The 25,257-nt window shown below is 38.3% G+C and overlaps 2 protein-coding genes across 3 annotated transcripts in view; one reads left to right on the top strand and one right to left on the bottom strand.

The window, feature by feature from the left end:
- Window positions 1-25,257, bottom strand: part of UCHL3 (ubiquitin C-terminal hydrolase L3) — a 105,191-nt gene that overhangs the window by 59,613 nt on the left and 20,321 nt on the right. The window lies entirely within an intron of this gene.
- COMMD6 (COMM domain containing 6) lies at window positions 1,713-19,814 on the top strand. 2 transcript variants are annotated; one of them, XR_014303435.1, is made up of 4 exons: window positions 1,713-1,953; window positions 2,101-2,237; window positions 14,701-14,774; window positions 19,605-19,814. XR_014303435.1 is itself a non-coding variant. In XM_082701246.1 (4 exons), the coding sequence occupies exons 2-4, from the start codon at window positions 2,196-2,198 to the stop codon at window positions 19,653-19,655; spliced, it is 246 nt and encodes an 81-aa protein (XP_082557372.1). In that variant the 5' UTR covers window positions 1,874-1,953; window positions 2,101-2,195; the 3' UTR covers window positions 19,656-19,814. The 2 variants fall into 2 exon arrangements, 1 of the variants encoding a protein (XP_082557372.1); XM_082701246.1 differs by having other exon boundaries at window positions 1,874-1,953; window positions 14,622-14,774.

Raw genomic sequence — 25,257 nt, 5'->3', positions numbered from 1 at the left:
TTTTCACTTTTCAGAAATATTTTTATGTAATTAAGGGGGGGTGGGGGGTGTGCGTGTGTGCACACGCACGTGCAGCCTGGTATGGAGCACAATGCCGCCAGGGAGCATCATCTGATGGCAACCAAGAGCTTCAGAGAAATAATCCCTGACAAATGGAATTGACATACCAGTGGGATGCATCACAGTGTTCTAGTTTTCTGGACTTTCTTTCATAAGAAAGAAATCACTGGGTTAATTCAGGGACTATGTTCCCAAGCCAGTTAGTACTTTTAATTATGTCCAATAACCTCGAGTCAGTGGCTTTTTGGCACAGATTCTCAGTGTTACATGCCAGGCATGATTCTAGAAGTTTTACATTCATTAAAACAATGTAGTTCTCCAGCAATCCTGTGAGGGCTGTTTTCAGGGGCAGAATTTTAAAGATGCTCCTCCCCGCAAGAGTCTCATCCACTGATTATTTAATCAAGTACTAATCTGGGTACTTCTCTGCACTGATTTTGCAGATATAATTATGATTATGGACCTTAAGAGGTAGAGATTATCCTGGATTATGTGAGAATGCTCGATATAATGATTTAAGACCTTAAGAACAGAACATTTTCAAGCGGGACTCAGAGACTAGTGAGAAGACAGCAGAGGAGAGATAATGCAGAAGGGGAGATCAGAGATTCAAGGTTTGAATCTCTGCTGTTAATGGTTTTGAAGATGAAGAGGACCACAAGGAATGCTGATGTCTCTGACACAAAGAACCCCACATCCAAAAACCAGCAAGGAAGTGGGACCTGCGTAGAACCGAGTTCTGGCAACAAGTGGAAAACGGATCCTCCCGGAGAGCCTCCCACAAAGAACCAATGCAGTCCCAAGGACATTTTGCCGGTGCAGTCCTAGATTGGAAGAGATGGAGCAGAAATGATAACCAAATTCAACCGTAATTCTTGATTAGATTCTGGCGGTGGGTTAACATGGGGAACAGTTCTAAAGAATATTGAGACCACTGATATTTGAATTTGGTCCACGTGTTAGATCATAGTATTTTGTCAATATTAAATCTCCTGAGTGTCGTAGTATTGTGACGATTTAGGAAATGTCTTTGTTTTAAGGCGCTATATGCTCAAGTATTTAGAGATGAAGCGCCGTCATGACCGTATATGTAGCTAGAGGTAAAGCAAATGGATAAAATGTTAAGTTGATGAATCTAGATGAAGGGCACACGGATGTTGATTGAACTACTTTTGCAACTTTTCTCCAAAAAATTTCAAGTTTTTCAAAATAAAAAGTTGGCGAGGAAAAAAAAAAATCGCCTTAGATACTGCGGAGAAGGCATGTGAGATGCGGAGGGGGAAAGAAGGAAGACCCGGATGAGAAGGTACCCGTACTTGGGTGGCTCAGTGGTTAAAGCCTCTGCCTTCCGCTCAGGTCATGATCTCAGGGTCCTAGGATCGAGCCCCGCATTGGGCTCTCTGCTCGGCGGGGAGCCTGCTTCCTCCTCTCTCTCTTTCTCAGCCGGCCTCTCTGCCTACTTGTGATCTATCTCTGTCAAATAAATAAATAAAATCTTTAAAAAATATATTAAAAAAAAATAAAAAAAAAGAAGGTACCCCATAGTCAGCTGAGAGCCGGGGTTGGTCGGTGGCAGCGTGATAACGGAAAGCATCCCCGCCCCACCCGCAGCTAGGCCAGTGAAGTAATCCGAGGGACAAAAGCCAATCACGCAACTATCGTTTCCAATGGCATCTTCCAGCCCAGCGACTTCTACGGCGAAAGAGGCGTGGTCTCCAGCTGTTTTTAAACTTGGTGGGATCAATTCCTCCGGCGGCCGCCAGTCTGCGCGCGAGCGCAGAAAGCGCGGGGGGGGGGGGGGGGAGCGGGGGTGCGCAGACCGGAAGAGTCCACGTCCACAGGTTAGAAGGGGAAGATGGCATCCTGAAGCTAATCGGTCCTTCCCCTCACAAGGTATCTCCGTAGCCTTCGGACCTTTCCCCACATAAATGTCCTTACTGATGAATATCTCCTTGAAACTTATGTTTAATTGACAGTAAGGGTGAGTTACACAAATATGTTTGTTTTTCCGCTCCCCCCCACTTCCGCTGCGTGCGCCAGGCCGCGAGGGGCGGGAGAAGGAAGCGGAAGTGTTGGCGGCCGGGGTGGGGGCAGGCCACCTGGTCAATCGGTGGTCCGGGCCCTGGTCCCGTGCCATGGAGGGCTGCAGCGAGCCGCGACTGGATGCGAAGTCCGAGGTAAGTCCTGGCCTGAGAAGATCCGGGGAAGCGGGGCTCTGGAGCTGGAGGGATGTTTCCCTAAATTTTGTTTTCTGCCTTCATTTCAGGTCACCAACCAGGTGAGTGAAGGGCCGCCCCGCCCTCAGCGAGCGTCAGCTGGGCGAGGGGCGGGCGGTAGCCCCTGATCCGCACCCTGCCGCGGGGGGACGATGCCGCCGGGAGCCTTCCCCAGCAGTCCCCCAATCCAACGCCTGTGTCTCCGAGTCTCTTTCATCCCGCCAGCCTGCATTGCTCCTTCCGCTTTGCACCTGCTACAGTAGCCGCGGCCGTTGTAGTGGGACCTCTTCCGCCCACTCCAGCACAAAGAGTACCGAGCAATTCTTATTCTTGGTGACCGTTTATTCAAAACTAGGTGTAAGGTATTTTAAAATACGATAAATAGAAGAAATTTTTAAAAATCTACAAAGGTAGCACTGCAAACATTTCCTTAGCCTTTGAAAACGTTATTTTGAAGAAGGAAAGTATATCTCTTCAATCTTTCAATGGCTACATATTTTATGCGAGGAAAAAAGAATTTGAATTTTTAAGTATATTTTATGCCTCTTTGTTCTAAGTGTTTCTGTCCTGTTTCAGGTAATAACTTATTTTCAGATGAACAACTTAATAACACATTTCCCAGAAGAAGAGTACAAAAACTAGGGCATTTTAGGTCAGGGGTTTCCCAAGTCCAAACAAACCATAAGAAAGGGCTGAAATAAATAAACAGGAGTACAGTGGAGAGCCCATTGACTGCTCCCTGTCAACTGTCTCCAGCTGCTGTTGCTTTTGAGGATTCCTGGGAGGTAGGGGGAACTAAAATAGATTAACAACCCCCTTACCTGGCTTTGCTCAGAGTTATTTAGTACACTTTGATTGAATCTCTCAAATCATTTTTATCTATTCACTTACACTAAGGAATATGTTTATTTCAGCAAGACATCCTGAAACTGAATTGTGTTGATTATAGGCTTTTAAAAATTGAGCCTGTTTTGGGAGGGGCACTTTTTAAAACAGCACAGATTTATTATCTCTGTTCTGAAGGTTGGAAGTTCAAAATCAGTTTTGTGGGACTCAAAGTGTTGCCCAGGTTGTGTTCCTTCTGGAAGCTCTAGGGAAGATTTTATTTCCTGTTCTTTCCAGCTTGTAGAGGCTGTCTGCATTCCTTGGCTTGTGGCTTCTACTTCTTTCTTTGAAACACAGCATTCCAGCCTTAGCTTCCATAATCACATCATCACTTCTGTTAAGATCACAACTCTTTCTGTGACTCTGAACCTTTTGCCTCCTGATAAGGACCCTCATTATGTTGGACCTACCTGGATAAATCAGGAAAAATCTTCCAACCTTAAGATCCTTAATTTAGTTGAATCTATATTCACAGATTTCAAGGGTTGGAATGTGGACATTTGGTTGGGTGAAAGGGGAGCTGTTTTGAGCCAACTACCCATTCCTTCCATGGAATCATTCACAGGTTATAGGATTATTTACATGGAAGAAGCCAAGACCAAAAAAAAAAAAAAAAAAAGAGCCCAAAATAATTTAGAAACATTAGAATGTTTCTAAGTCTCTTGTATGAGACTTTAGCAAGGTGATTGATTCAGTTGTTAGTAAGTCAGACACAGAGGCTGAAAAATATTTTTGTAAAAGATATCATTTATAACATAAATTATAAACCTTGCAGTCATCTAACAAAAGATTGTTCAAAGCCTTTATGAGGAAAATGGCAATGAGTGCTAGACGTCCGGTTTCCAGTCTGGCATATAAGGAGCTTGGAATGTGGAAGACGTCATTTCATCATAAAAACAAGTAAAAAGCTGAACAAACTGAAGAGTTAACAACTCTTGGATCCATCAGAGAAGTGAGGTCCCAAGGGAAACTGTTGCCTTCAAATTGGAGAGACAGAGGTGAATACAGAGAATTACAAGTCACAAGAATAGAAATCTGGTGGAAACCAGTGCCAGGGTAGGAAAACCTAAACTATAATTGATAAAGTGCTTAGAGGAACTGTGGATAAGTCTGAGAGTGAAAACCTCAAGGACCTAGTCACTGGGGGAGAAAGGGTGGGAAGCACCTGTATGCTTCCATGAGTTTTACCACCAGGAACTCCTAAGTAGAACATTTTTATTCATAGTTCACGATGCAGTTTTAAAAGTGCTGCTGGAAAAAAAAATGATTATTCAAGAATATTGTTAAGGGGAAAAAATCCATTACCCAGCTTTAAGTCATTTATGTTTGCAGTATATGCTCTTTAAAATACTTTAGATAAAACTATTGTTTAGGCTTGACCTGTAACACATTCTGTCTTTAAATATTTCTCATGAGTGTATGAAATAGCCAGGTTAATTGAGACAATATAGCTCCAGTGAGAGTTCACAACCCCCCATATTACCCATCAGCATACCAACTGTTCTCCACCTTTAAACTATACTCTAAATTCATCTTGCCTTACTACCACCTAAGTGCAACCCTCCATCCTCTTGTCTACACTGCTTTGCAGTGGGCTTTCAATTGGGTCTCCTTGCTTTTTTTCTTAAACTTAATGCTCTATCCAGCAATTTGGATGAGCCATTTGCAAGTCTAAGGTAGACCATGTCTTTCTCCTGCTCAGAGTCTTTTTGAAGTGATTCCTGTCACACTAGAAGAAAGCCATAGACATGGCCTGCAAGGCCCTTCAAAAACTGATTCCTCATCCCTGACTCCTCTTCTGGTTCATGCCAGTCCAATTACATGGGCCTCATTGTTGTTCCCTGTTCATGTCAGGCGTGCTTCTTCCTTTGTCTAGACTGTTCTATTTTCCCAGAAGTCTGTGTGGCTTTTTCCCTTTCCTTTATTCTGTTCCCTTTCTACTCAGAAGACACTCCTCAAAGAAGTCTCTCCCAGATTCTACCAAAATAGCCTTCCTGGTCACTCTATTCCCTTACCCTGCATTTTTTTTTTCTTTTACACTTTTTATATTTGTTTATTGTTTGTCTTCCCCACTAGAAGGTAAGGTCCTGAGGCCTGAGGTCAGGGACTTTTTTTAATTCTTTTTTTATATCCCCAATGCCTAGACCACAGTATTCTTTAGTAAATTTGTATTGAATATTGGAGCATATTGTGACTTGTCCATGGCCACATCGTTAAAAGGTAGGGGAGCTGAGATTCCAATCAGGTGGTCTGACTTCAGAATTTGAGCTTGTTACATTGAACAAATCATAGTGCTATCTTACCCAGCACCAGAGGTCTCAGGTTACTCATTACTACACGGTTCTGATACTTAGAATCATTGTTTCGAAGTAGCTTGTGATTTCTTACAGATGTCCAACTAGAACGCATCATCATAGATGAATGATTATTCCTACCGCTACCACTGTTACTGCTTTCCTTGACAGTTTTATGGTAGAAGTAAAAAGTGAGATGTTCCAGGGTGCCTGGGTGGCTCAGTTGGTTAAGTGACTGCCTTTGGCTCAGGTCATGATCCTGGAGTCTCTTGATCAAGTCCCACATCGGGCTCGCTGCACAGTGGGGAGTCTGCTGCTTCTGACCCTCAGCCCTCTCATGCTCTCTCTCTCTTTCTCTCTGTCTCATCCTCTCTCTCTCAAATAAATACATCAAAAAAAAAAAAAAAAAAAAGGTAAGATGTTCCATTGACAATATCTTGTGCTCTTTTTTCTTTTCCCATATACGAGACATAGTGACTTTAACTTGTACATTTTATATAGTGGTTCATAAATGCTTATGTTTGTTTTTCTGTGTTTATGTGTTGGATGCATAAACTGCCCTCAAGGAGTATACAGTGGATGTGGGGGTGGGAGACAGATCCACCTATACAAGACAGAATGTTCTAGGTGCTAAGGTGTAAGAAATGATGTGAATATTCATAGTAAGTTTAAATAAAGTAGGAAAGACTTCACAGAGCAAGTAGAATTTGAGAGGAATTTTAAGTAGATGTTTGAGAATTCTACTGCAAGGGGAATGAGCAGTATGAGCAAAGGTATAAAAGCTAAAAGCAGATTTAAAGAAGGGATGCAGCCCTATTTGAGGATGAGTGGGAAAATGGGGTCTGTGCTGCAAGATAACTCAGGTACTTGGTATCTACCTCATGAGCCAGTAAATGTCACAAGTTTTGACCTGTGATATTAGATTTGGCTAATCTATAAACAGTATTTAGAGACCATAGTCTGGATTAGAGCCAACAAAGACCTAGGCAAGAAACTAATTAAAAGGCTGCAATAAAATTTAAGATAAGATTTAAAAACAAAAAAGGTATTTGTGTAGGTCTGGGGCAATGAGATTGGGAAGAAGGGAATAAACGTTGGCATTGGCTGAAATAAAATCTTGAATGCCTATCAGTTGTTACATATTTTGAGAAAAATCTAAGTTGACCAACTTTTCAAACCTATGTCACTGAGGGAATGGGGGTCATCAGTAGAAATGAAATGAGGATGAGAAACATTTTTGAGGGAAGGTGATACATGTCTGGTGTTAGAGGGCATATGTACTGTGAATTTTTTAGTAGTGAGTGTGTTTATTGGGAAAGGCTTTATTTTTTCTGACTTTTATTAGAAGTATTAGCATCTCTCAGAGGGAACAGGTTAAACAAACTAAATCTGAAATATCTTTTAGCTGTTTTTGCTAAGATTTCTAGAATTGGTATATTTTAGATTAAACAGTTAAGAGAATATGTTTTTGATGTCATATGTTAAATTTATTTTTTTTTTTTTTTTTTTTTTTTTTTTTTTTTTTTTTTTTTTAATTTACTTGAGAGAGAGACAGTGAGAGAGAGCATGAACGAGGAGAAGGTCAGAGAGAGAAGCAGACTCCCCATGGAGCTGGGAGCCCGATGCGGGACTCGATCCGGGGACTCCAGGATCATGACCTGAGCCGAAGGCAGTCGTCCAACCAACTGAGCCACCCAGGCGTCCCTCATATGTTAAATTTATTGACAAAGTTATTTTCAGCCAGTTATGTTTATCTGCTTTAGTTATGTATTGGCTGTGTAATAAACTGTGCAAAACTTAGTGACTTGAAATAACAGTTGAGTGATCTTTCGGGACTCTCGTGGGCTATCCAGGCTTAGCTAGGTGGTAGCTTCTACTCCTTGTCATCTAGAAGCCTGATTGAGCCAGAAACCCAGAGGGCTTACCCCCATGGCTAGTGATGACGTTGGCTAAGAGCTCAGCTAGAGCTGATCATTGGAGTGGCTTGCTTATTCTCCCTACATGGCTGTTCACCTTAAGGTAGCTGGGTTTCAAGAGGGAAAGTCCCAAGAGCCAGCATTGCATAAAGAAAAAGGCAGACACTTCCATTTCTCCTAAGGCCTGGGCTCGAGGATTCCAGAAAGCCTCTTCTGCCATATTCTGCTGGTCGGAGCAATGACAGGGACAGCTCATATTGGTGCAGAGGGAAAATAAGCTCCACTTAATGTGAAGAGTGACATGTATGTACGTGGAGGGGTGACACTATTGGAATCTATCTTTGGAGACCAGTTACCATAAGCTCTGGAATTTACAAACATACTAGTTCAACAAATATTTATTTGAACATTCACTTTGTACCAAGTATTGTTGTAGTAGATTCAGTAATAAACTAGATGGATAATGCTCTTCCTCTTAGGAAGTTTGAATTTCCTTGGGGTACAGGTCATAAGTAAACATGATAATTTCAGATAATGATGAGTGCTATTGAGAAAATTAAAAAGCAGAGAATGGAGAAAGGTATCAATAAACAAGGTGGGGAAGCCTAATAACTTAGCGAATGTTGTATACTTGGACTAGAGTAATATGACTTCTCCAGTAGAAATTTGCTAATAACTCATGCCTTAATCAATTTTCATACACAAACACTAAGTGTAGCATAATGCTGTCCAATAGAATTTTCTGTGATGGTGGAAATGTTCTCTGTTGGCACTGTCCAGTAGGTAGTACTAGCCAGATGTACTCTGGAGCACTTGAAATATGACTAGTGCAACTGAGGAAGTGAAATTTTTTATTAATTTAAATGGTCACATTTGGGTAATGGCTACTGTATTGGACAGCTCGAGTCTAGCATGTAGAAGATGATATTTTCATGCCATCCTAGGCCTGTTTACTTTTTGACCTACTCGGACTTAATTTAATTCCAAAGAGTAATGTTGCAGCTGGGTATAATGAAAATTGCATAGAATATGGGATCAGACATATTAGGGTCGGAATAGCAACTATACAAGTTTTGTATCGTTGGGTGAGTTATTCGGTCTGTATTTTCCTCATAGTTACTTTTGAGAGAGATTAATGTGTGGAAAATACTTTACATTCCTTCCATTGGCAGACTTTCATTTTAAAAAGAACACCAAAGTATATATTTTATGACTCCAGCTATAAAAAATACATACAAAGACTAGAAATAAGAAAATAGTAGTTAAGATAGAGTAGTGCATGATTGCTTTTCTAATATTATATGTTGTATTTTGAAAAAATAAAAGTTAAATTTAAACTGAAATGTAAATTTAAACTGAAATGGTGTTTACCAATATTTTTCTTTATAGTTTTTATATGGTGTTTTTACATTGATAACTGCAGCTACCTATCAATTATTTTTTTAAAGATTTTATTTATTTGAGAGAGAGAGAGAGTGTGTGTGTGTGCGTGTGCGCATGCAAACAAGTACGGGGAGGAGCACAGGATGAGGGAGAACCAGACTCCCTGCTGAGTGTGAAGCTGGCTAGACATGGAGCTCTGTCCCAGGACCCTGAGATCATGACCTGAGCTGAAGTCAGGCACTCAACCAAGCCACCCAGGAGCCCCTAGATCAATTAAATTTTTAGTCACACTAAAACCGTGACTGACTATAGCTAATTTCTTTGTTTTCCTTTTTATCTATATTTGTTTTATAATTTTCTTGTTGTTTCTTTTTTAAGAATTTATACATTTATTTGCTAGAGAGAGAGTGAGAGAGAGGGGCAGGCAGAGGGAGAAACAGCCTCCCACCTGAGCAAGGAGACCAACTTGAGACTCAATCCCAGGACTCTGGAATTATGACCTGAGCCGAAGGCAGACACTTAACTGACCAAGCCACCCAGGTGTCCCTCTTTCTATTCATTTTACTTGGGGATGTTTTTATGTTTTTTTCACTACTAGTTTTTTTTTTCTTTCTTTATACATTTTCCTTTTTTTCTTTGTACATTTTCCTTTTCTTAATTCTATAATAGTTTAGAGAGTGTATTATTTCATTCTTAATATCCTCCATAATGATGTGTGCTCTGCTCTGATTTTTCTTTTATTCTTTTCTTGTTAAAATCTCCAGTGCAATTATTCCTAGTTAAGGCTAAACCACATTAATTAGAAAATTTGCTTTTAATTAGCAATTGCGTGTTCAGTTTTAGAATCATAAACTGAATTCCATCTTTCTTTTATTTAAGAGTATTCCTTTTGCACAGTGAGTGTCTGGGTGGTAGCTCTCCCTGTTTTGTCACTTGAGAGTTCACCATTGTCCGCGGATTCCAACATTGTGTTCCTTTGTTGATTTTCTGTTTGAAACGTTCTAAATAGTCCAGAGTTTTATTTTGGACTCAGAGTCAGATAAGTAATGATTTTTCTCTACCATTTTCCTGTAGACAGTAAAGCATCAAGAAATTGTGTAGGCTCAGTGGGTTAAAGCCTCTGCCTTTGGCTCAGGTCATGATCTTAGGGTCCTGGGACCGAGCCCCGCATCGGGCTCTCTGCTCAGCAGGGAGCTTGCTTCCTCCTCTCTCTTTGCCTGCCTCTCTGTCTACTTGTGATCTCTGTCTCAGATAAATAAATCTTAAAAAAAAAAAAAAAAAAAGAAAGAAAGAAAATAATTGTACAGGCTGAGTAAGTCTAAGAAGTACTCTGAATTAGATTTTTGGATATCCCCATTAATCTAATACAAAAACTGTATCTCTAATCATGAACTCTCTTAGATTCTGTTCTTGGATTTTTAGCCACTTATTGAACATTCCTATTTAAATATCCTGTATCCCCACTTGCTAATCTTTAAATATACCAAGTCTGATTGGTAACATGATATCAACATTCTCCCTATCATCTGTACTCACATTTGCATAGTTGTCTTTGATCTCCCATAATTGTGAAGAAAAATGTCAGGACCTACTGATTCATTCTTTAAGGATCAGTTTAATCCTGCTAGTTACCACCTTAGTTCCAGCACTTAAAACCTTTTTCCTGGATTATTGTATTCTGCCACCACCAGATGAATATTTTTTAATCTATACTTTCACATCCTTGTCTTTACTGAAAAAAATTCAGTGAGTCTCCATTGCATACCGAAAAAGTTTAAATGATTTAACATATTTTCCATAAGATAAAGTATATGAGAATACTTTAAAAACCTCTGAAAACCCACAATTTGAAAATAATTATTGGCTTCTTCATCTCTTTTTTTCAGCTTTATCTTCCATACTTCCTTAGAGGAGCTGTCCACTTTAAGGCAGTTAAATGCTCTCTTGTACCAGATATTGACTCTCTCCATCTCTGGTTGGTTCAGCTTAATATTTAGTAACCATTTATTCTCTGTTAGGTGTATATTTTTGGAATATATAAAGAAGACACATTCTCATCTCAATTTCAGTTCTGTTTAATCTTCAAAACTGAGCTGAAAGCTTATGTTCTCTGTAAAGCATTCCTCTGATCACTGTAGCCTACAATAAGTTTTTCCTTTCCACCAGAAAAGTGTTTTGTATTCAGTGACTTATATTCCCTCCCCCCACCTGATATCTACAAGATAACATATGCAAAAAAAGTGCATTACCACGGCCAGCTTAATGAATAATTTTAAAGTGAACACCTTTGTAACCATAATCAAATTCAAGAACTAGAGTATTACTGGGACCCCAGAAGCCCACCACATACCCTTCCCCAATCGCACCTCTCCCTTCTCTTCTCCCTGGAGGCAATGATGATCCTTTGGTGATAATCACATTCTTGCCTCTATATAGTTTTCCTACCTGTGTATGCAGCCTTAAACAACATTGTATTTCCTGTTTCTCAAGTTTAAGTGAATGGAATCATGTATCTTTTGACTTGTTTCTTTCAACATTTTGGTGTTAGTGTAGCTGAAGCTCATTGCTGTACATATTTATCTTTCTTACAACTGCTGAACATTTGGGTGGTTTCAGTTGAGGACTATTATGAATATTGCTGTGCAGAAGCTTTGAGTTTAATGTAGTTCCACTTGCTTACTTTTACTTTTTTTGCTTTTGGTGTCATATTCAAAAAATCATCACCAAGATTTCTGGAAAAATCATCACCAAGGAGCTTACGCCTACATTTTCTTCTAGGAGTTTTATGGTTTCAGATCTTACTTCCACGTTGTTAATCCATTTTGAGTAGATTTTTGTGTATGGTATAAGATAGTAGTCAAGTTTCCTTCTTTTGCATGTGGCTGTTCAGTCTGCCAGTATTTATTGAAGATACTGTCCTTTCACCACTGTATATTCTTGCTTCCCTTGTCATAAGTTAATTGACCATATATGCATGGGTTTATTTTGGGGCTCTCTATTGTGTTCCATTAATCTGTCTCTTTTCATGCTAGTGCTATCCTTTAAAAATTATAACTTTGTAACATAGTTTGAAACCAGAGAGCATGACATCTCCAGCTTTGTTCTTTCTCAGAATTTGCTTTGGCTATTTGAATTTTTTCTATTTCTGTAGAGAATATCTTTGGACTTTTGATAGGGGTTGGTTTGAATCTGTAGATTGCTTTGAGTAGTATGGACAATATTTTAACAACATTAATTCTTCCAATCCATGAACACAGGATATCTTTCCATTTATTTGTGTCTCTAATTTTTTTTAAGATCTTATTTATTTGAGAGAGAGAGAGAGCACAAGCTGGGGGTGGGGAGGGAAAGGGAGGTTGGAGAGAAGAGGGAGGGGGAGAAGCAGACTACCAGCCATGCAGGTTGGCTGAGGGAGGTCTGGATCCTAGGGTTCTGGGATCGTGACCTGAGCTGAAATTGAGTCAGATGCTTGACTGACTGAGCCACCCAGGTTCCCCTCTATTTTCTTGAGGTGTAAAGTTAGCTTGTTTAGTTAAGACTTTTCTTGTTTCTTGAGGTAGGTGGGCGTTTATTGCTGTGAACTTCATCTGAGAACAACTTTTGCTGTATCCCATAACTTTTGTTATATTACATGTTCATTTTCCTTTGTCTCAAGGTATTTTTTAAATTTCTCTTTTTTTTTTTTTTTAAAGATTTTATTTATTTATTTGACAGAGAGAAATCACAAGTAGATGGAGAGGCAGGCAGAGAGAGAGAGGGAAGCAGGCTCCCTGCTGAGCAGAGAGCCCGATGCGGGACTCGATCCCAGGACCCCGAGATCACGACCTGAGCCGAAGGCAGCGGCTTAACCCACTGAGCCACCCAGGCGCCCCTAAATTTCTCTTTTGAGTTTTTCTTTGACCCATTGATTATTCAGTAACACGTTGTTAGGTCTCCATATATTTGTGAATTTTCTCGTTTTTCTCCTTGTAATTAATGTCTAGTTTCATACCATTGTGGTCAGAAAAGATGCTTGATAGGATTTCAGTACTCTTACATTAAGACTTTCTTTGTCCTAACAAATGATATGTCTTGGCAAATGTTCCATGTGCACTTGGGAAGATGTGTATTTTCTCACTGTTGGATGGAATGTTCTGTAAATATCTGTTAAGTCCATCTGTTAAGTCCAATATGTTAGAACATATTGTTTAAGGCTGATGTTTCCTTATTGATTTTCTCTCTGGGTGTTCTATCCATTGATGTAAGAGTGGTATTATTAAAGTCTTCTGCTGTTATTGTACTGCTGTCTGTTTCTTCCTCTAGGTCTGTTAATATTTGCTTTGTCTATTTAGGTGCTCCTGTGTTGAGTGCATGAATATTTACATGTTATATCTTCTTATTGGATTGAACCCTTTTTCATTATGTAACTTGCTTTTATGTTTCTTATTACAATCATTTTAAAGTCTATTTTGTCTGATATTAAGTATAGCTACCCCAGCTTTCTTTGGTTTCCATTTGCATGGAATACCTTTTCCATCCCTTCATTTGTAGTGTATTAGCCTGTCTCTTGTAGGCAGTATATAGATGAGTCTTGTTTATAAAACATCCTAAGTTTTATAAAAAGAGGTTTATTTATAAGCAAAGCTTTTTGCCCTATCAGCACTCATTTGATAGCAAAAAGTATCAGTCTATCAACAAGTATTTTTTGTAAGTGCCTGCTGTGTACCATTTACTTGTTAAAGCTTTGAAAACAAGAAACAAAATCCTTCTACTCACCATCTTGGGTTTTAGTCAATATTAAGAGCTGAATTTATCCAATCCTGTTTTATGCCCAGAACACTGAGCAATCATCAACAGAAATTAGATTAAAAGTATTAAGGCAGGGACGCCTGGGTGGCTCAGTTGGTTAAGCAGCTGCCTTCGGCTCAGGTCATGATCCCAGCGTCCTGGGATCGAGTCCCACATCGGGCTCCTTGCTCAGCAGGGAGCCTGCTTCTCCCTCTGCCTCTGCCTGCCATTCTGTGTGCTTGTGCTCGCTCTCTCCCCCTCTCTCTCTCTGATAAATAAATAAAATCTTAAAAAAAAAAAAAAAAAGTATTAAGGCAGCCAGTAGTCAATAAGCATATAATCTTTGGAGTCCAGCAGACTTTGGTTTCAGTTCTGATCACAGAAATGTGTGACCTTGCATACATTATCTAAGCTTTCTGAAATTCAGTTTTGTCATCCGCAAAATGGAAATAATAGCCTATAATGTTACAATGATTCAATGAGGCATTTAATACATATAAACTACATAGCACATCATCTGACAGGTGTTCATCATTAACAGTGATGAAATCTAAAACCACCTTGTCACCAAGTGCTTATGCTTGCGTATGGCTTCAGGTCGAGGACCATGGTGAGTGAGGAAACTGGAATGGTTCCCATGTGGGTCCCAGTCACATATGAAGATGGTATGTAGCTCATCTTCCATTTTAGGATTTTGGGTCATGGAATGGGAGAAAGCATATATGGAACAGGAGAGTGAGGTGAGAGAGGCTACAAAGCATTTGTGGTCCCATTAAATGCAGGAGCAAAATGAAGGGAAAACCAGAAGTCGTACCACATCTTCCTTCTACTTCCATTGTACATCTGGTAAAGATGGATGTGTGTGTGTTTTATTGTAATGATGACGGTGTTGTTTTCCAACTCTGTTTCTATCCCATATTGCTTCTCTCCCATTTTCATTTGATTATTGTTCCCCTAGCAATATTAAAATGAAGATATTTTCTTTTACTGTGACTGGCACTGAAACTAAAAGTTCAGTGTGAGAGCAGTAAAATTGAATAAATATCTGCATTCATGGCACTGTTATTACCCATGTATCCTTCTATAATGTTTCATTACAGCTTGTAGATTTTCAGTGGAAGCTGGGTATGGCCGTGAGCTCGGACAGTTGCAGATCTCTTAAGTATCCTTATGTTGCAGTGTTGCTGAAAGTGGCAGATCATTCAGGCCAAGTAAAGAACAAGTCCTTTGAAATGACAATTCCACAATTTCAGGTTTGTGATTTTACTCATTCAATTGTAGTTCATTGTTCTGTAATTGCTAGTAAAGAATGTCTAAAATCTTTCTTAAGGAAAATTGTAATTGTTTTTACTTTCAGTTTTTTTTTTTTTTATCAGAGAGAGAGAGGGGGAGAGAGTGAGCACAGGCAGACAGAATGGCAGGCAGAGGCAGAGGGAGAAGCAGGCTCCCTGCTGAGCAAGGAACCCGATGTGGGACTCGATCCCAGGACGCTGGGATCATGACCTGAGCTGAAGGCAGCTGCTTAACCAACTGAGCCACCCAGGTGTCCCTTACTTTCAGTTTTGATGTGCTTTATATTTATTAGTACACACAAAAGATCTGAACTTGTTTTCTTTGGGAATTTGATAAATTTCACTATTTTCAATATAATGCTGAACTGGTGTACTGTCATATTTGATCACTTTCACAGTACTCCTCTGTGAATATATTTAGGGAATTTTCATCTTCTTTGGCAGGAAGATGAACTTTGCATTTAACTGTTCTACTCTTATTCTTTTTAGGCTTAATATTTGAGAATGATAGCTAAATGAATCTTATCTTTAAACAGAGTTGACCCTGAATTTTCTGACTAAAAATGTTTATAAAATTCTAATCAGCATACCAGTACTTGATAATAGTTTTATCAGCTAGAGATTTGAGTAACTCAGTAGTTTATATGTAGAGTCATCTTATTCATATGATCATTTCTACTGCTTTTCTATAAGCAAGGAAGAAGAAAAGGGGATGAGTGAAAAATTAGATATTCTTCAAGATATATTCAAGGAAATGTTTTATCATTGACTACTTTAATTGGCCTTAGAGTTTTGTTTTTGTTTGTTTTGATTGCTTGGATACTTAAGACTCCCCACAGTAGTTGGTACTCTAAGAAAAAATACTCTAAAAAAACAACCACCAAGTGAATGCAATGGAAATATAATGAGAATTCTTTGTAAAACTAAAAATATATAAAATATAAGAAAATAAAAAAATAAAAAATAAAAATAAAATATATAAGAAAAGCTTCTCATGGGCCAAAGGATGCTTTTGATTTCTTCTTTTACAAACTACACCGTTTCCTTAGCTTTATTGAGGTATAGCTGACAAATAAAAATTGTATATATTTAAGGTATATGATGTGATGTTTTGGTATTATGTGTACATTGTGAAATGATTACCACAATCAAGTTAATTAACATAATCCACCACCTTGTATGGCTACCTTTTTATATGTGTCTGTGTGGTGTCTACTCTCTTAGCAAATTTCAAGTACACAATACATTATTGTTTTTATTATTAACATATAATAGTATTATTTGTTTCAGAGTAAGGTCTGTGATTCATCAGTCTTACACAATACACAGCGCTCACCAAAACACATACCTCCCCAATGTCTGTCACCCAGACACCCCATCCCTCCCATCCCCCTCTATTCCAGCAACCCTCACGTTGTTTCCCGAGATTGAGTCCCTTAATGGTTTGTCTCCCTCTCTGGTTTCATCTTGTTTGATTTTTTCCTCTCTTCCCTTATGATCCTTTGCCTCTTTTCTCAAATTCCACATATCAGTGAGATCATAGGATAATTATCTTTCTCTGGTTGATTTATTTACTTTAGCATAATACCCTCTAGAGTTCCATCCATGTTGTTGCAAATGGCAAGATTTCATTTTTTGATCTATATATATGAACCACATTGTCTTTATCCATTCATCTGTTAATGGACATCTGGGCTCCTTCCATAGTTTGGCTGTTGTGGACATTGCTGCTGTAAACATTGATGTGCAGGTGTCCCTTCAGATCACTACATTTGTATCTTTGGGGTAAATACCCAGTAGTGTGATTGCTGGGTCGTAGAGTAGCTCTATTTTCAACTTTTCGAGGAACCTTCATGCTGTTTTCCAGAGTGGCTGGAGCCACTCCACAATACATTATTATTAACTATAGTCACTATACTATCTATATATTAGGTCTCCAGAACTTATACATCTTATAACTGAAAGTTTGTTATTCTGAACCAACATTTCCTCATTTCTCTAACTACCCAACCCTGGTAACCACTGTCTACTCTCTTGTTACCTTACCAAGAGTTCTACTTTTTAGATCCCACAGATAAGTGAGATCATGCAGTATTTATCTGTCTGTGTTTGGCTTACTTCATTTAACATAATGTCCTCCTAATTCATTCATGTTGTCAAAAATAGCAGGATTTCTTTCTTTTTAAGGATGAATGGTATTCTGTTGTGTGTATATATAGAGAGAGACACACACCACATTTTTAAATGCATTCATCTGTCAACATACAGTTAGGTTGTTTCCATATCTTAGCTACTGTGAGTAATGCTGCAAAGAACATGGGAGTGCAGATACCTTTTTGAGGTAGTGATTTTATTTTCTTTGAATATATACCCAGAAGGAGGATTGCTGGATCATATGGTAGTTCTGTTTTATAAATTACATTTTAAGGCTTTTTGTTCCCTTTGATTTCTTTCTTTTAAAATAGATACTGCTGTTGGGATGCCTGGGTGGCTCAGTTGGTTAAGCAGCTGCCTTCGGCTCAGGTCATGATCCCAGCGTCCTGGGATCGAGTCCCACATCAGGCTCCTTGCTCAGCAGGGAGCCTGCTTCTCCCTCTGCCTCTGCCTGCCATTCTGTCTGCCTGTGCTCGCTGTCTCCCCCTCTCTCTGATAAATAAATAAAATCTTAAAAAAAAAAAATTTAAATAGATACTGCTGCTTTCAAACAAAAACTTATGGTCACAGATTCAACATTATTATGCTAAGTAGCATCCTGGAAAGAATTAAGACTTGTCTAAAAGGAAATATAGTATATTATGATATGTGAGTAGCCTTCAATTCAATATAAGGACCAAATCAATTAAAAAAAAACAGGTTTCATGGGGCACCTGGGTGGCTCAGTGGGTTAAAGTCTCTGTCTTCAGCTCAGGTCATGATCCCAGGGTCCTGGGATCAAGGTCCGCATCAGGCTCTCTGCTCGGCAGGGAGCCTGCTTCCCTTCCCCTCTCTCTGCCTGCCTCTCTGCCTACTTGTGATCTCTGTCTGTCAAATAAAGAAATAAATAAATCTTAAAAAAAAAAAAAAAACCAGCAACAGTTTTCATTCCTTCATATAATTCACAATCTTGGCCCAATTCTTATTTTTTTATATAGCATTCATGCTCTCTGATTCTACCTCTAAGAATTTTTTTTTTTTCCTAAAGAAAAGAATCACAAATGGGACACATTTTTTAAAGGTCGTTTTTACATGGCTTTTAACCAAGAACAGAGCAGGACTGAGAGAATAGGAACTTTTTTGAGCTTTTAATTTGTATCTTTCTTGTAGCTGAGATTTTGACCATCAGTATATAGTCTTAATAGTTTTTACATCTGGCTTCATTACATATAAACTAAAATGAAATATATATACGTTTAAGTAGCAAAGAGAATTAAGACCAAATAAGAAGGAAATGCAGATATGTAAATCATTAGAGCATATCCTAATTGCTGAGGTTAAGTTTCAGATTTGCCTCCTAGTTCCTAGCAGGTAGAGAAGAAAGGAAAACAATTTGTTTACTTCCTCTCTTGGAGATGTGGGAGATGGGAAAAAAGATGATTTTTATAGGAGAACAAACATACCAGCTAATTTTTAAATGAAAGGAAACTATCCTTTTACTATATAAGTCATTGTCAGTATTGGGTCTTTTTTTTTTTTTCTTTTAAGATTTTTAAAAATTTATTTGAGAGAAAGAGAGACAGAAATAGTGACAGAGAGCATGAGTGGAGAGAAGAGGGAGAAGGAGGCTCCTCGCCAAGAAGGGAGCTGAACTTCAGGTGCTATCCTAGGACTCAGGACCATGACCAGAGCCAAAGGCAGATGCTAACCTACTGAGCCACCCAGGTGCCCTAGTATTTATTGGGTCTTTCTTTCTTTTTTTTTTTTTTTTTTAAGATTTTATTTATTTATTTGACAGAGAACACAAGTAGGCAGAGAGGCAGGCAGAGAGAGAGAGAGAAGCAGGCTCTGCACTGAGCAGAGAGCCCGATGTGGGGCTCGATCCCAGGACTCTAGGCAGAGGCCCTAACCCGCTGAGCCACCCAAGCGCCCCTTATTGGGTCTTTCTTACTGTAACTAATAAACCCATATCTTAAAGAAGACAGCTCCTATCATCCTGAAAAAGTCTTTCACTAGATTTAAAGTGGTTTAAAGCCTGGAAATGGATTTTTTTTTTTTTTTTTCTTTTTTAAGAGCTGCACGTTGTGTGTGCCTGGGTGGCTTAGTCACTTGAGTATCTGACTCTTGATTTCTGCTCAGGTCATGATCTCACGGTCATGAGACTGAGCCCCATATCAAGCTCCATGCTCAGCACAGAGTCTGCTTGTCCCTCTGCCTTCCCTTCTGCCCCTCCACCTGCTCTCCCTCTCTAAAATCAGTACATAAATAAAATCTTAAAAAAAGAAAGAATTGCACACTACCAACTAAGCCAACCAGGTGCTCCCCAAACTGTCATTTTTGTTTTTATCTTCATTGCTTAGTACAGTGTTGGGTATTTAATAATTCTTTCTGGTATGATCTCAGAAGAACTTTTTTTATGTGTCATTTTAAATATTTTAGTTGTGAGATAATAATCCAACTCTATAATAGTATTTATGCTTGTGGTACCAAATTGTACCCTTTTTTTTTTATAGCTTTCCAATAATAATAGTGATATAAACTTAACATAACAAATTTAATATGTCATGTGGTCTTTAATGGTCAGGTGTAATAAGTTAAAGAATTACTTACATATCCTTTAAAAACTAAGTTAATATTATTTTTCCTTTTTCTCTCCAGAATTTCTACAGACAGTTCAAGGAAATTGCTGCAGTTATAGAAACTGTGTGAAAACTGATTACTTGGCTGATAAATTACTACCATCATCCTAAAATCATGGACTTCACTTCCTGTAACAAAACTGTATAAAGGTCAAATGGTATTTATTGAATGAAAATTGTACTTTTGTTTTTCCATTTTTTAATAATAAAAAAAATAGGCAAACAGGAATTAGATTGTGGTGATCAATGCAAAACTTTTTGAATATACTAAGAGCTGCTGAATTGAATGCTCTAAAGGGTGGATTCTATGTTATATAAATTTTATCTCAATAAAAAAATCAGACAGACAGTTGAATGATTGATATTGGAGGCAACACAAGTTTATGTGTTAGACCAATAATTTTAAAACTTAGCAATAACTGTACCCATTTTATAAACAGAATCTCTTATGGAGTCCTATATATAAACTATATATAAACTTTAAAAGTAGCATTTGATTGTAATAACATTACAAATTCAATTTTTAATACTCTTAATTTTTTATTTTTAATAAAATACATATTTAATTTAATAAAATCAAATTTTAGTATTTTAATATTCACTGAAGATAACAGCAATCAGTAAGAAAACTGAGCCTGCTCCTTCTCATGCATTTGGATCAGGTTAGGACTGACCATTGCTGCCTTCTATTACCCAAGCACTTAGTTGTTACTCTTATTAATATTTGTGGGAAGTTCACATACATGCACGGAGATATAACAATATGATTTATCTTGAGTTCTTTTTTTTTTTTAAAGATTTTATTTGTTTATTTGACAGAGAAAGATCACAAGTAGGCAGAGAGGCAGGCAGAGAGAGAGAGAGAGGAGGAAGCAGACTCCCTGCCGAGCAGAGAGCCCGATGCAGGACTCGATCCCAGGACCCTGAGATCATGACCTGAGCCGAAGGCAGCGGCTTAACCCACTGAGCCACCCAGGTGCCATATCTTGAGTTCTTTATATAAATGAGTTAATCTGGTAGCACTAATTATTGTGTTAGATGGTTTCCATTGAATTTAAATTTATAAACCAGTTATTAAACTATTTATAGAACCACAGCAAAAAATACTCTATGGCATTGCTTAGAAATAAAAAAATAAATCACCAGAATAGACTAGGTGGTCTAGAAACTGATCCAGCCACTTGGGACAGGGATGTATCTCAGTTGGGTGGGGAAATGTGATTTATTTAATAAATTATACTAGCACTGACAACATAGGCAAAAATGAATTCCAGATGGATTAATGCCTTTAAAATATAAAAACTAGAAGTTTTATAGAATATTTATGTTCATTAAGGCTGAGGCAGGTAGCAGCTCCATAGCTATAACATACAACACATATTTGAAATACAAGAACTAAAAAATTATATTTGGAGAAAAACGGGCCACTAAAGACAAATGTTAGTTGATATATAAGCTAGTCTTGGTCTGGAGAAAAAATTGCTTTAAATATTTCAAGTAGGAAGAGATTTTACACAAGAAATGAGATGCTCACTAACCTGTTAGACTGAAGGAAAAAGTCACTAGAAATTCTTGCTGGCTTTTAGAAATCCAGTGGTGCAGGAATGTCAGGGAAAACCACAGCCAATGATCTCTGCAAAATGCAGGACATACTTGGGGGCCACTGTGTGCGCCATTTTCGCCAACTGTCAACATGTATAATGAAATAAAGGCTGCTTGCTGCTTTGCCCTTCCTAGTTGCACAGTGAGAATGCTGCTTTTTGGTGGAAGTTAAACCAGGACCCTGCTGACTATCAGTTTCTACTCTTTTCTCTGAGGGGAGATTTCAAAAAGCAAATATGGTGCCAAATATTATTACTCTGTTGAAGAAATAGGAGTTCTTATGGTCATTACACAAAGTGATGACACACAATAAAGAAATTTCATAGTCCAGAAATAAATCCTTTGAAATAAAGTTACGGTACATAAAGATATTGGCAAAATTGGTGGAATGTCATCCATTTCTTCTGTTTGGGCCCCACAGTAAGACTCATTTTCCAGCCTTCCTTGCAGTAAGGTAAGGACTTCATGACTGGGGCTATAGCCAGTGAAATCTGGGCAGAAGCATCCTAAGCCATATCCAGTTTGCATCATAAATCCCTTTCATCTTCTGGGCAGCAGACATATGAGAAAATGCTCAAAATCACTAGTCATCAGGGAAATGTAAATCAAAATCACAATGAGGTATCACCTTACACATGTCAGATTGGCTAAAATCAAAAGACAAGGAATAACAAGTGACAAAGATGTGGAGAAAAAGGAGCCTCATACACTGTTGGTAGGAATGCAAATTGGGAAGGCCACTGTGGAAAACAGTATGGAAATTCCTCAAAAAATTTAAAATAGGAACACCACATGGTCCAATAATTTCACTCCTGGGTATTTACCCAAAGAAAATGAAAACACTAATTTGAAAACATGTACCCATATGTTTATTGCAAGATTGTTTACGGTAAAGATACGGAAGCAACCCAAGGGTCCATCAATAGAGGAATGGATAAGTAAGATGTGGTGTGTACACACACCCACATGAATATGCAGCCATAAAAAGGAGACTTTGCCATTTATGACAATGTGGATAGACCTAGAGGTTATTATGCTAAGTGAAGTAAATCAGATTAAGACAGACAAATATATCATTTCACTCGTATGGAATCTAAAAAGCAAACAACAGCAGAATCAGACCTGTGAATACAGGGAAAAATCTGATGGTTGCCAGAGAGGAAGGGAGTTGGGGGGTGGATGGGCAAAATGGGTGAAGATGCCTGGAAGATACAGGCTTCCAGTTACAGAATGAATAACAAATGTGTAGTGTTTAGAAGCAGGATTATTTGTGAAGTGCCTCCCCCAACCAGGATAGACAAACCTAAAATACGTCATAGGCCTAGCAATGCTTTAGAAATGGTGAGCCCAGTTGGGTCTAACATTTTGGCTAACACTGCTACAAGATACATGTCTTATACCTTTGTTTCCTCTTCTGATCTTCCGTGTTGGAAATTTATATCTTCTTCACACTGTTGGCATTTCCACAGGTTCCCTATGTGAATCCATTTTGTTTCTTTCTCCTCTGGCGGGAAGCACACTGCTAAGAGGGGCCCAGGTCCACTGCCTGTTGCTGCCCACCTGTGGTACTCAGAACCCATCTGCTTAAAGAATTATCCAGATGGTCATTCATGCTTACCAGCTGCCCAGAGATATACCCTATTACCCACCCTATGGATAGTAGCATATTAATGATTCTGGGTTCTGAGAAGCCCAAATCCCCTTTCCCTCCCTTTTCTATCTTGTAGGGTACCAACTTCATTGTACCCCCAGAAATCAGAGTAGAAACCAATCTGGGTAAATACAACATACTTACCTTCCCAGACTGTGCACAGGGTCTCTCCCTGTCCCACCCACCCAAGTTCACTCTTCCCTCTCCATTTGCAGTGGTTATGCAGAGTCCCAAAGTGAGGTCCTGGCTCAGACACTGTAGTAATGGATCTGATTAGAATACATTTAAACTGCATGTGGAAATTTAACTTTTGCATTTGAAAGACAAGGGCTTTTTTTTTCATAATACAGTTTTATACTATGTTCATTGCAAATGTCTCCTTTGACTTTTTATAAGTTTAATGAGTTCACTGGGATGGCCTGACAGTTAATCACTGTAATAACTTTTCCATGGGAAAATGTGTTTCAAGTTTTAAACACTTGGTTTTAAATATAAACTTTTGGGAAAAAGAAAACTTATTCTTAAGTCAAAAAGATATTAATGAGCTTTTAGTTTCCAAAAGGGAATAAATTGCCCTTGAACTCATCAAACAAACCCCCAGTGTTTTCATATATTCAGCTACTGAGACGAGTTAACTTAAGTATCAGATTTATGAGAAAAGAAGGCAAAATAGCCACATTTGTTTAAAGGAATTGAAACTTCCAACATACTGCCTTGATTTTAAAAGTGCTTTGCCCCGAGAATTCTCAGTCTTTCATTCTCATTTTCCTGTATTAACTGTTTACCTTTTTTTTTTCACTATTTTTTTTTTTAGATGTTATTGATTCAGTACTCCTTTTCTTCCTTCCAGTATGGCTCATCTGAAAAGTTTTGAAATGTCTGGCAACAATACAAGCAATAAAAGAGAAAAACACTGAGGAAGTTAGGACACATTAAAAATGCAAGTAGGGGCGCCAGGGCGGCTCATTTGGTTAAGCATCTGACTCCTGATTTCAGCTCAGGTCATGATCTCGGGGTCCTGAGATTGAGCCCTGTGTCAGGCTCCATACTGGATGTGGAACCTGCCTAAGATTCTCTGGCTCCCTTGCCCCTACCCTTTCCCCACACTTGTGCATGCTCTCTCTCTCAAAATAAATAAATAAATAAATAAATATGCATCAGAAAATACAATAGCTAAAATGAGCTCAGTGCAGAGAAACATGTATAGGATACATTCTTGTACAGTAGATGAGATTGGGTTGCAATTTAACTGTTAGTTTTCTAAAGTTAAAAAAAAAAAAAAAACCTAAAACCCTCAAGCAGTCGTTAAGAGTCACTGTAATATAAAAGCAAAAGGTAAGCCTAATTAAGCCAAAGAGATCTGAATTTTGCCCAGAGTTCCTGCCTAATACAGAGGGCACTCTACAATGATTCAGATGTCATTTTGGATAACATCCTGACAACAACTGAAATATAATTTCCTACCAATGCTTTGTAATATTGGTTATACCACTATAATCAAAATCACAAGTTACAATTATAATCAATTGTGGTAGATTTTTTTGTTTGATAGAATTCCATTAGTAGTGCACTTAGAAGTCATTTCCTATCTTGAGATGCTAACAACTAATCCTCAAATTAAGTGATTCTTGTAGATGTAGATTAGGAGATTGTGTTGGGAGTCCTCAAGACCATTCTGAGTTTTGGAAAGTCTTTAGAACTCACAGGACTCAGCATGTAGTCATACACATGGTTACAATTTATTATAGTGAAAGGATAAAAAGCATAACCAGCAAACAGAAAAGGTCCATGGGGCTCAGTACCAGATAAACCAGATGTAAGCTTCTAAGATTCCTTTTCCAGTGGAGTCACACAAGGTGTGCTTAATTTCTCAAGAAAAATGCTGTGACGAATAGGAAATGTTGCCAACACGAAAGTTCACTAGAGACTGAACACCCAAGGTTTTCACTGGGATCTGATCATACAGAAACCCTCTGTCTGGCATATACTCAAGTTTCGGATTCATAGAGGAAAAGCAGGGGTTTGCAGAAATTATATTGTTTGTACAAACAATTTAGATACTGTGAGCCACTTATATGGGTTAATAGTAGGAACATTCCAGAAATCCATGTTCCCAGCTGCCAGCTAAGGGCGGACTTTTTAGGTAAGGACTTAAGCTTTTTAAGTTAGAACTTTATGTTAACTTTTTCTGCACCCGGATGATTAAACTTAATTAAAAATTCTGGAGATAACTTACTAAATAGTTTCTTATATATTGTCTAAAGAAAGAACCTACTTGTGTTAGTACTAGTTCATTCGTATTAATTTCATTAAATCTCATGTAATGAATGATGTCAGTGTAAATTTAGCCTATATACCCTACTAAACTGATTAAGAATTCATGGATTAAGTAACTTCAGAATTTAAGTATTACGTGTTT

This window comes from Mustela nivalis (assembly GCF_964662115.1).
Source record: "Mustela nivalis genome assembly, chromosome: 15".
NCBI lineage: Eukaryota > Metazoa > Chordata > Mammalia > Carnivora > Mustelidae > Mustela > Mustela nivalis.
The sequence above is the reverse complement of the archived record's forward strand: the minus strand, read 5'-3'. Positions and strand labels throughout refer to the sequence as shown.

Coding starts and splice junctions, on each gene's coding strand:
- COMMD6 (XM_082701246.1), top strand. CDS start 2,196: ATGGAGGGCTGCAGCGAGCCGCGACTGGATGCGAAGTCCGAG. Junction 2,238..14,621: donor GACTGGATGCGAAGTCCGAG/GTAAGTCCTGGC, acceptor GTTTCATTACAG/CTTGTAGATTTTCAGTGGAA. Junction 14,775..19,604: donor TGACAATTCCACAATTTCAG/GTTTGTGATTTT, acceptor TTTTCTCTCCAG/AATTTCTACAGACAGTTCAA.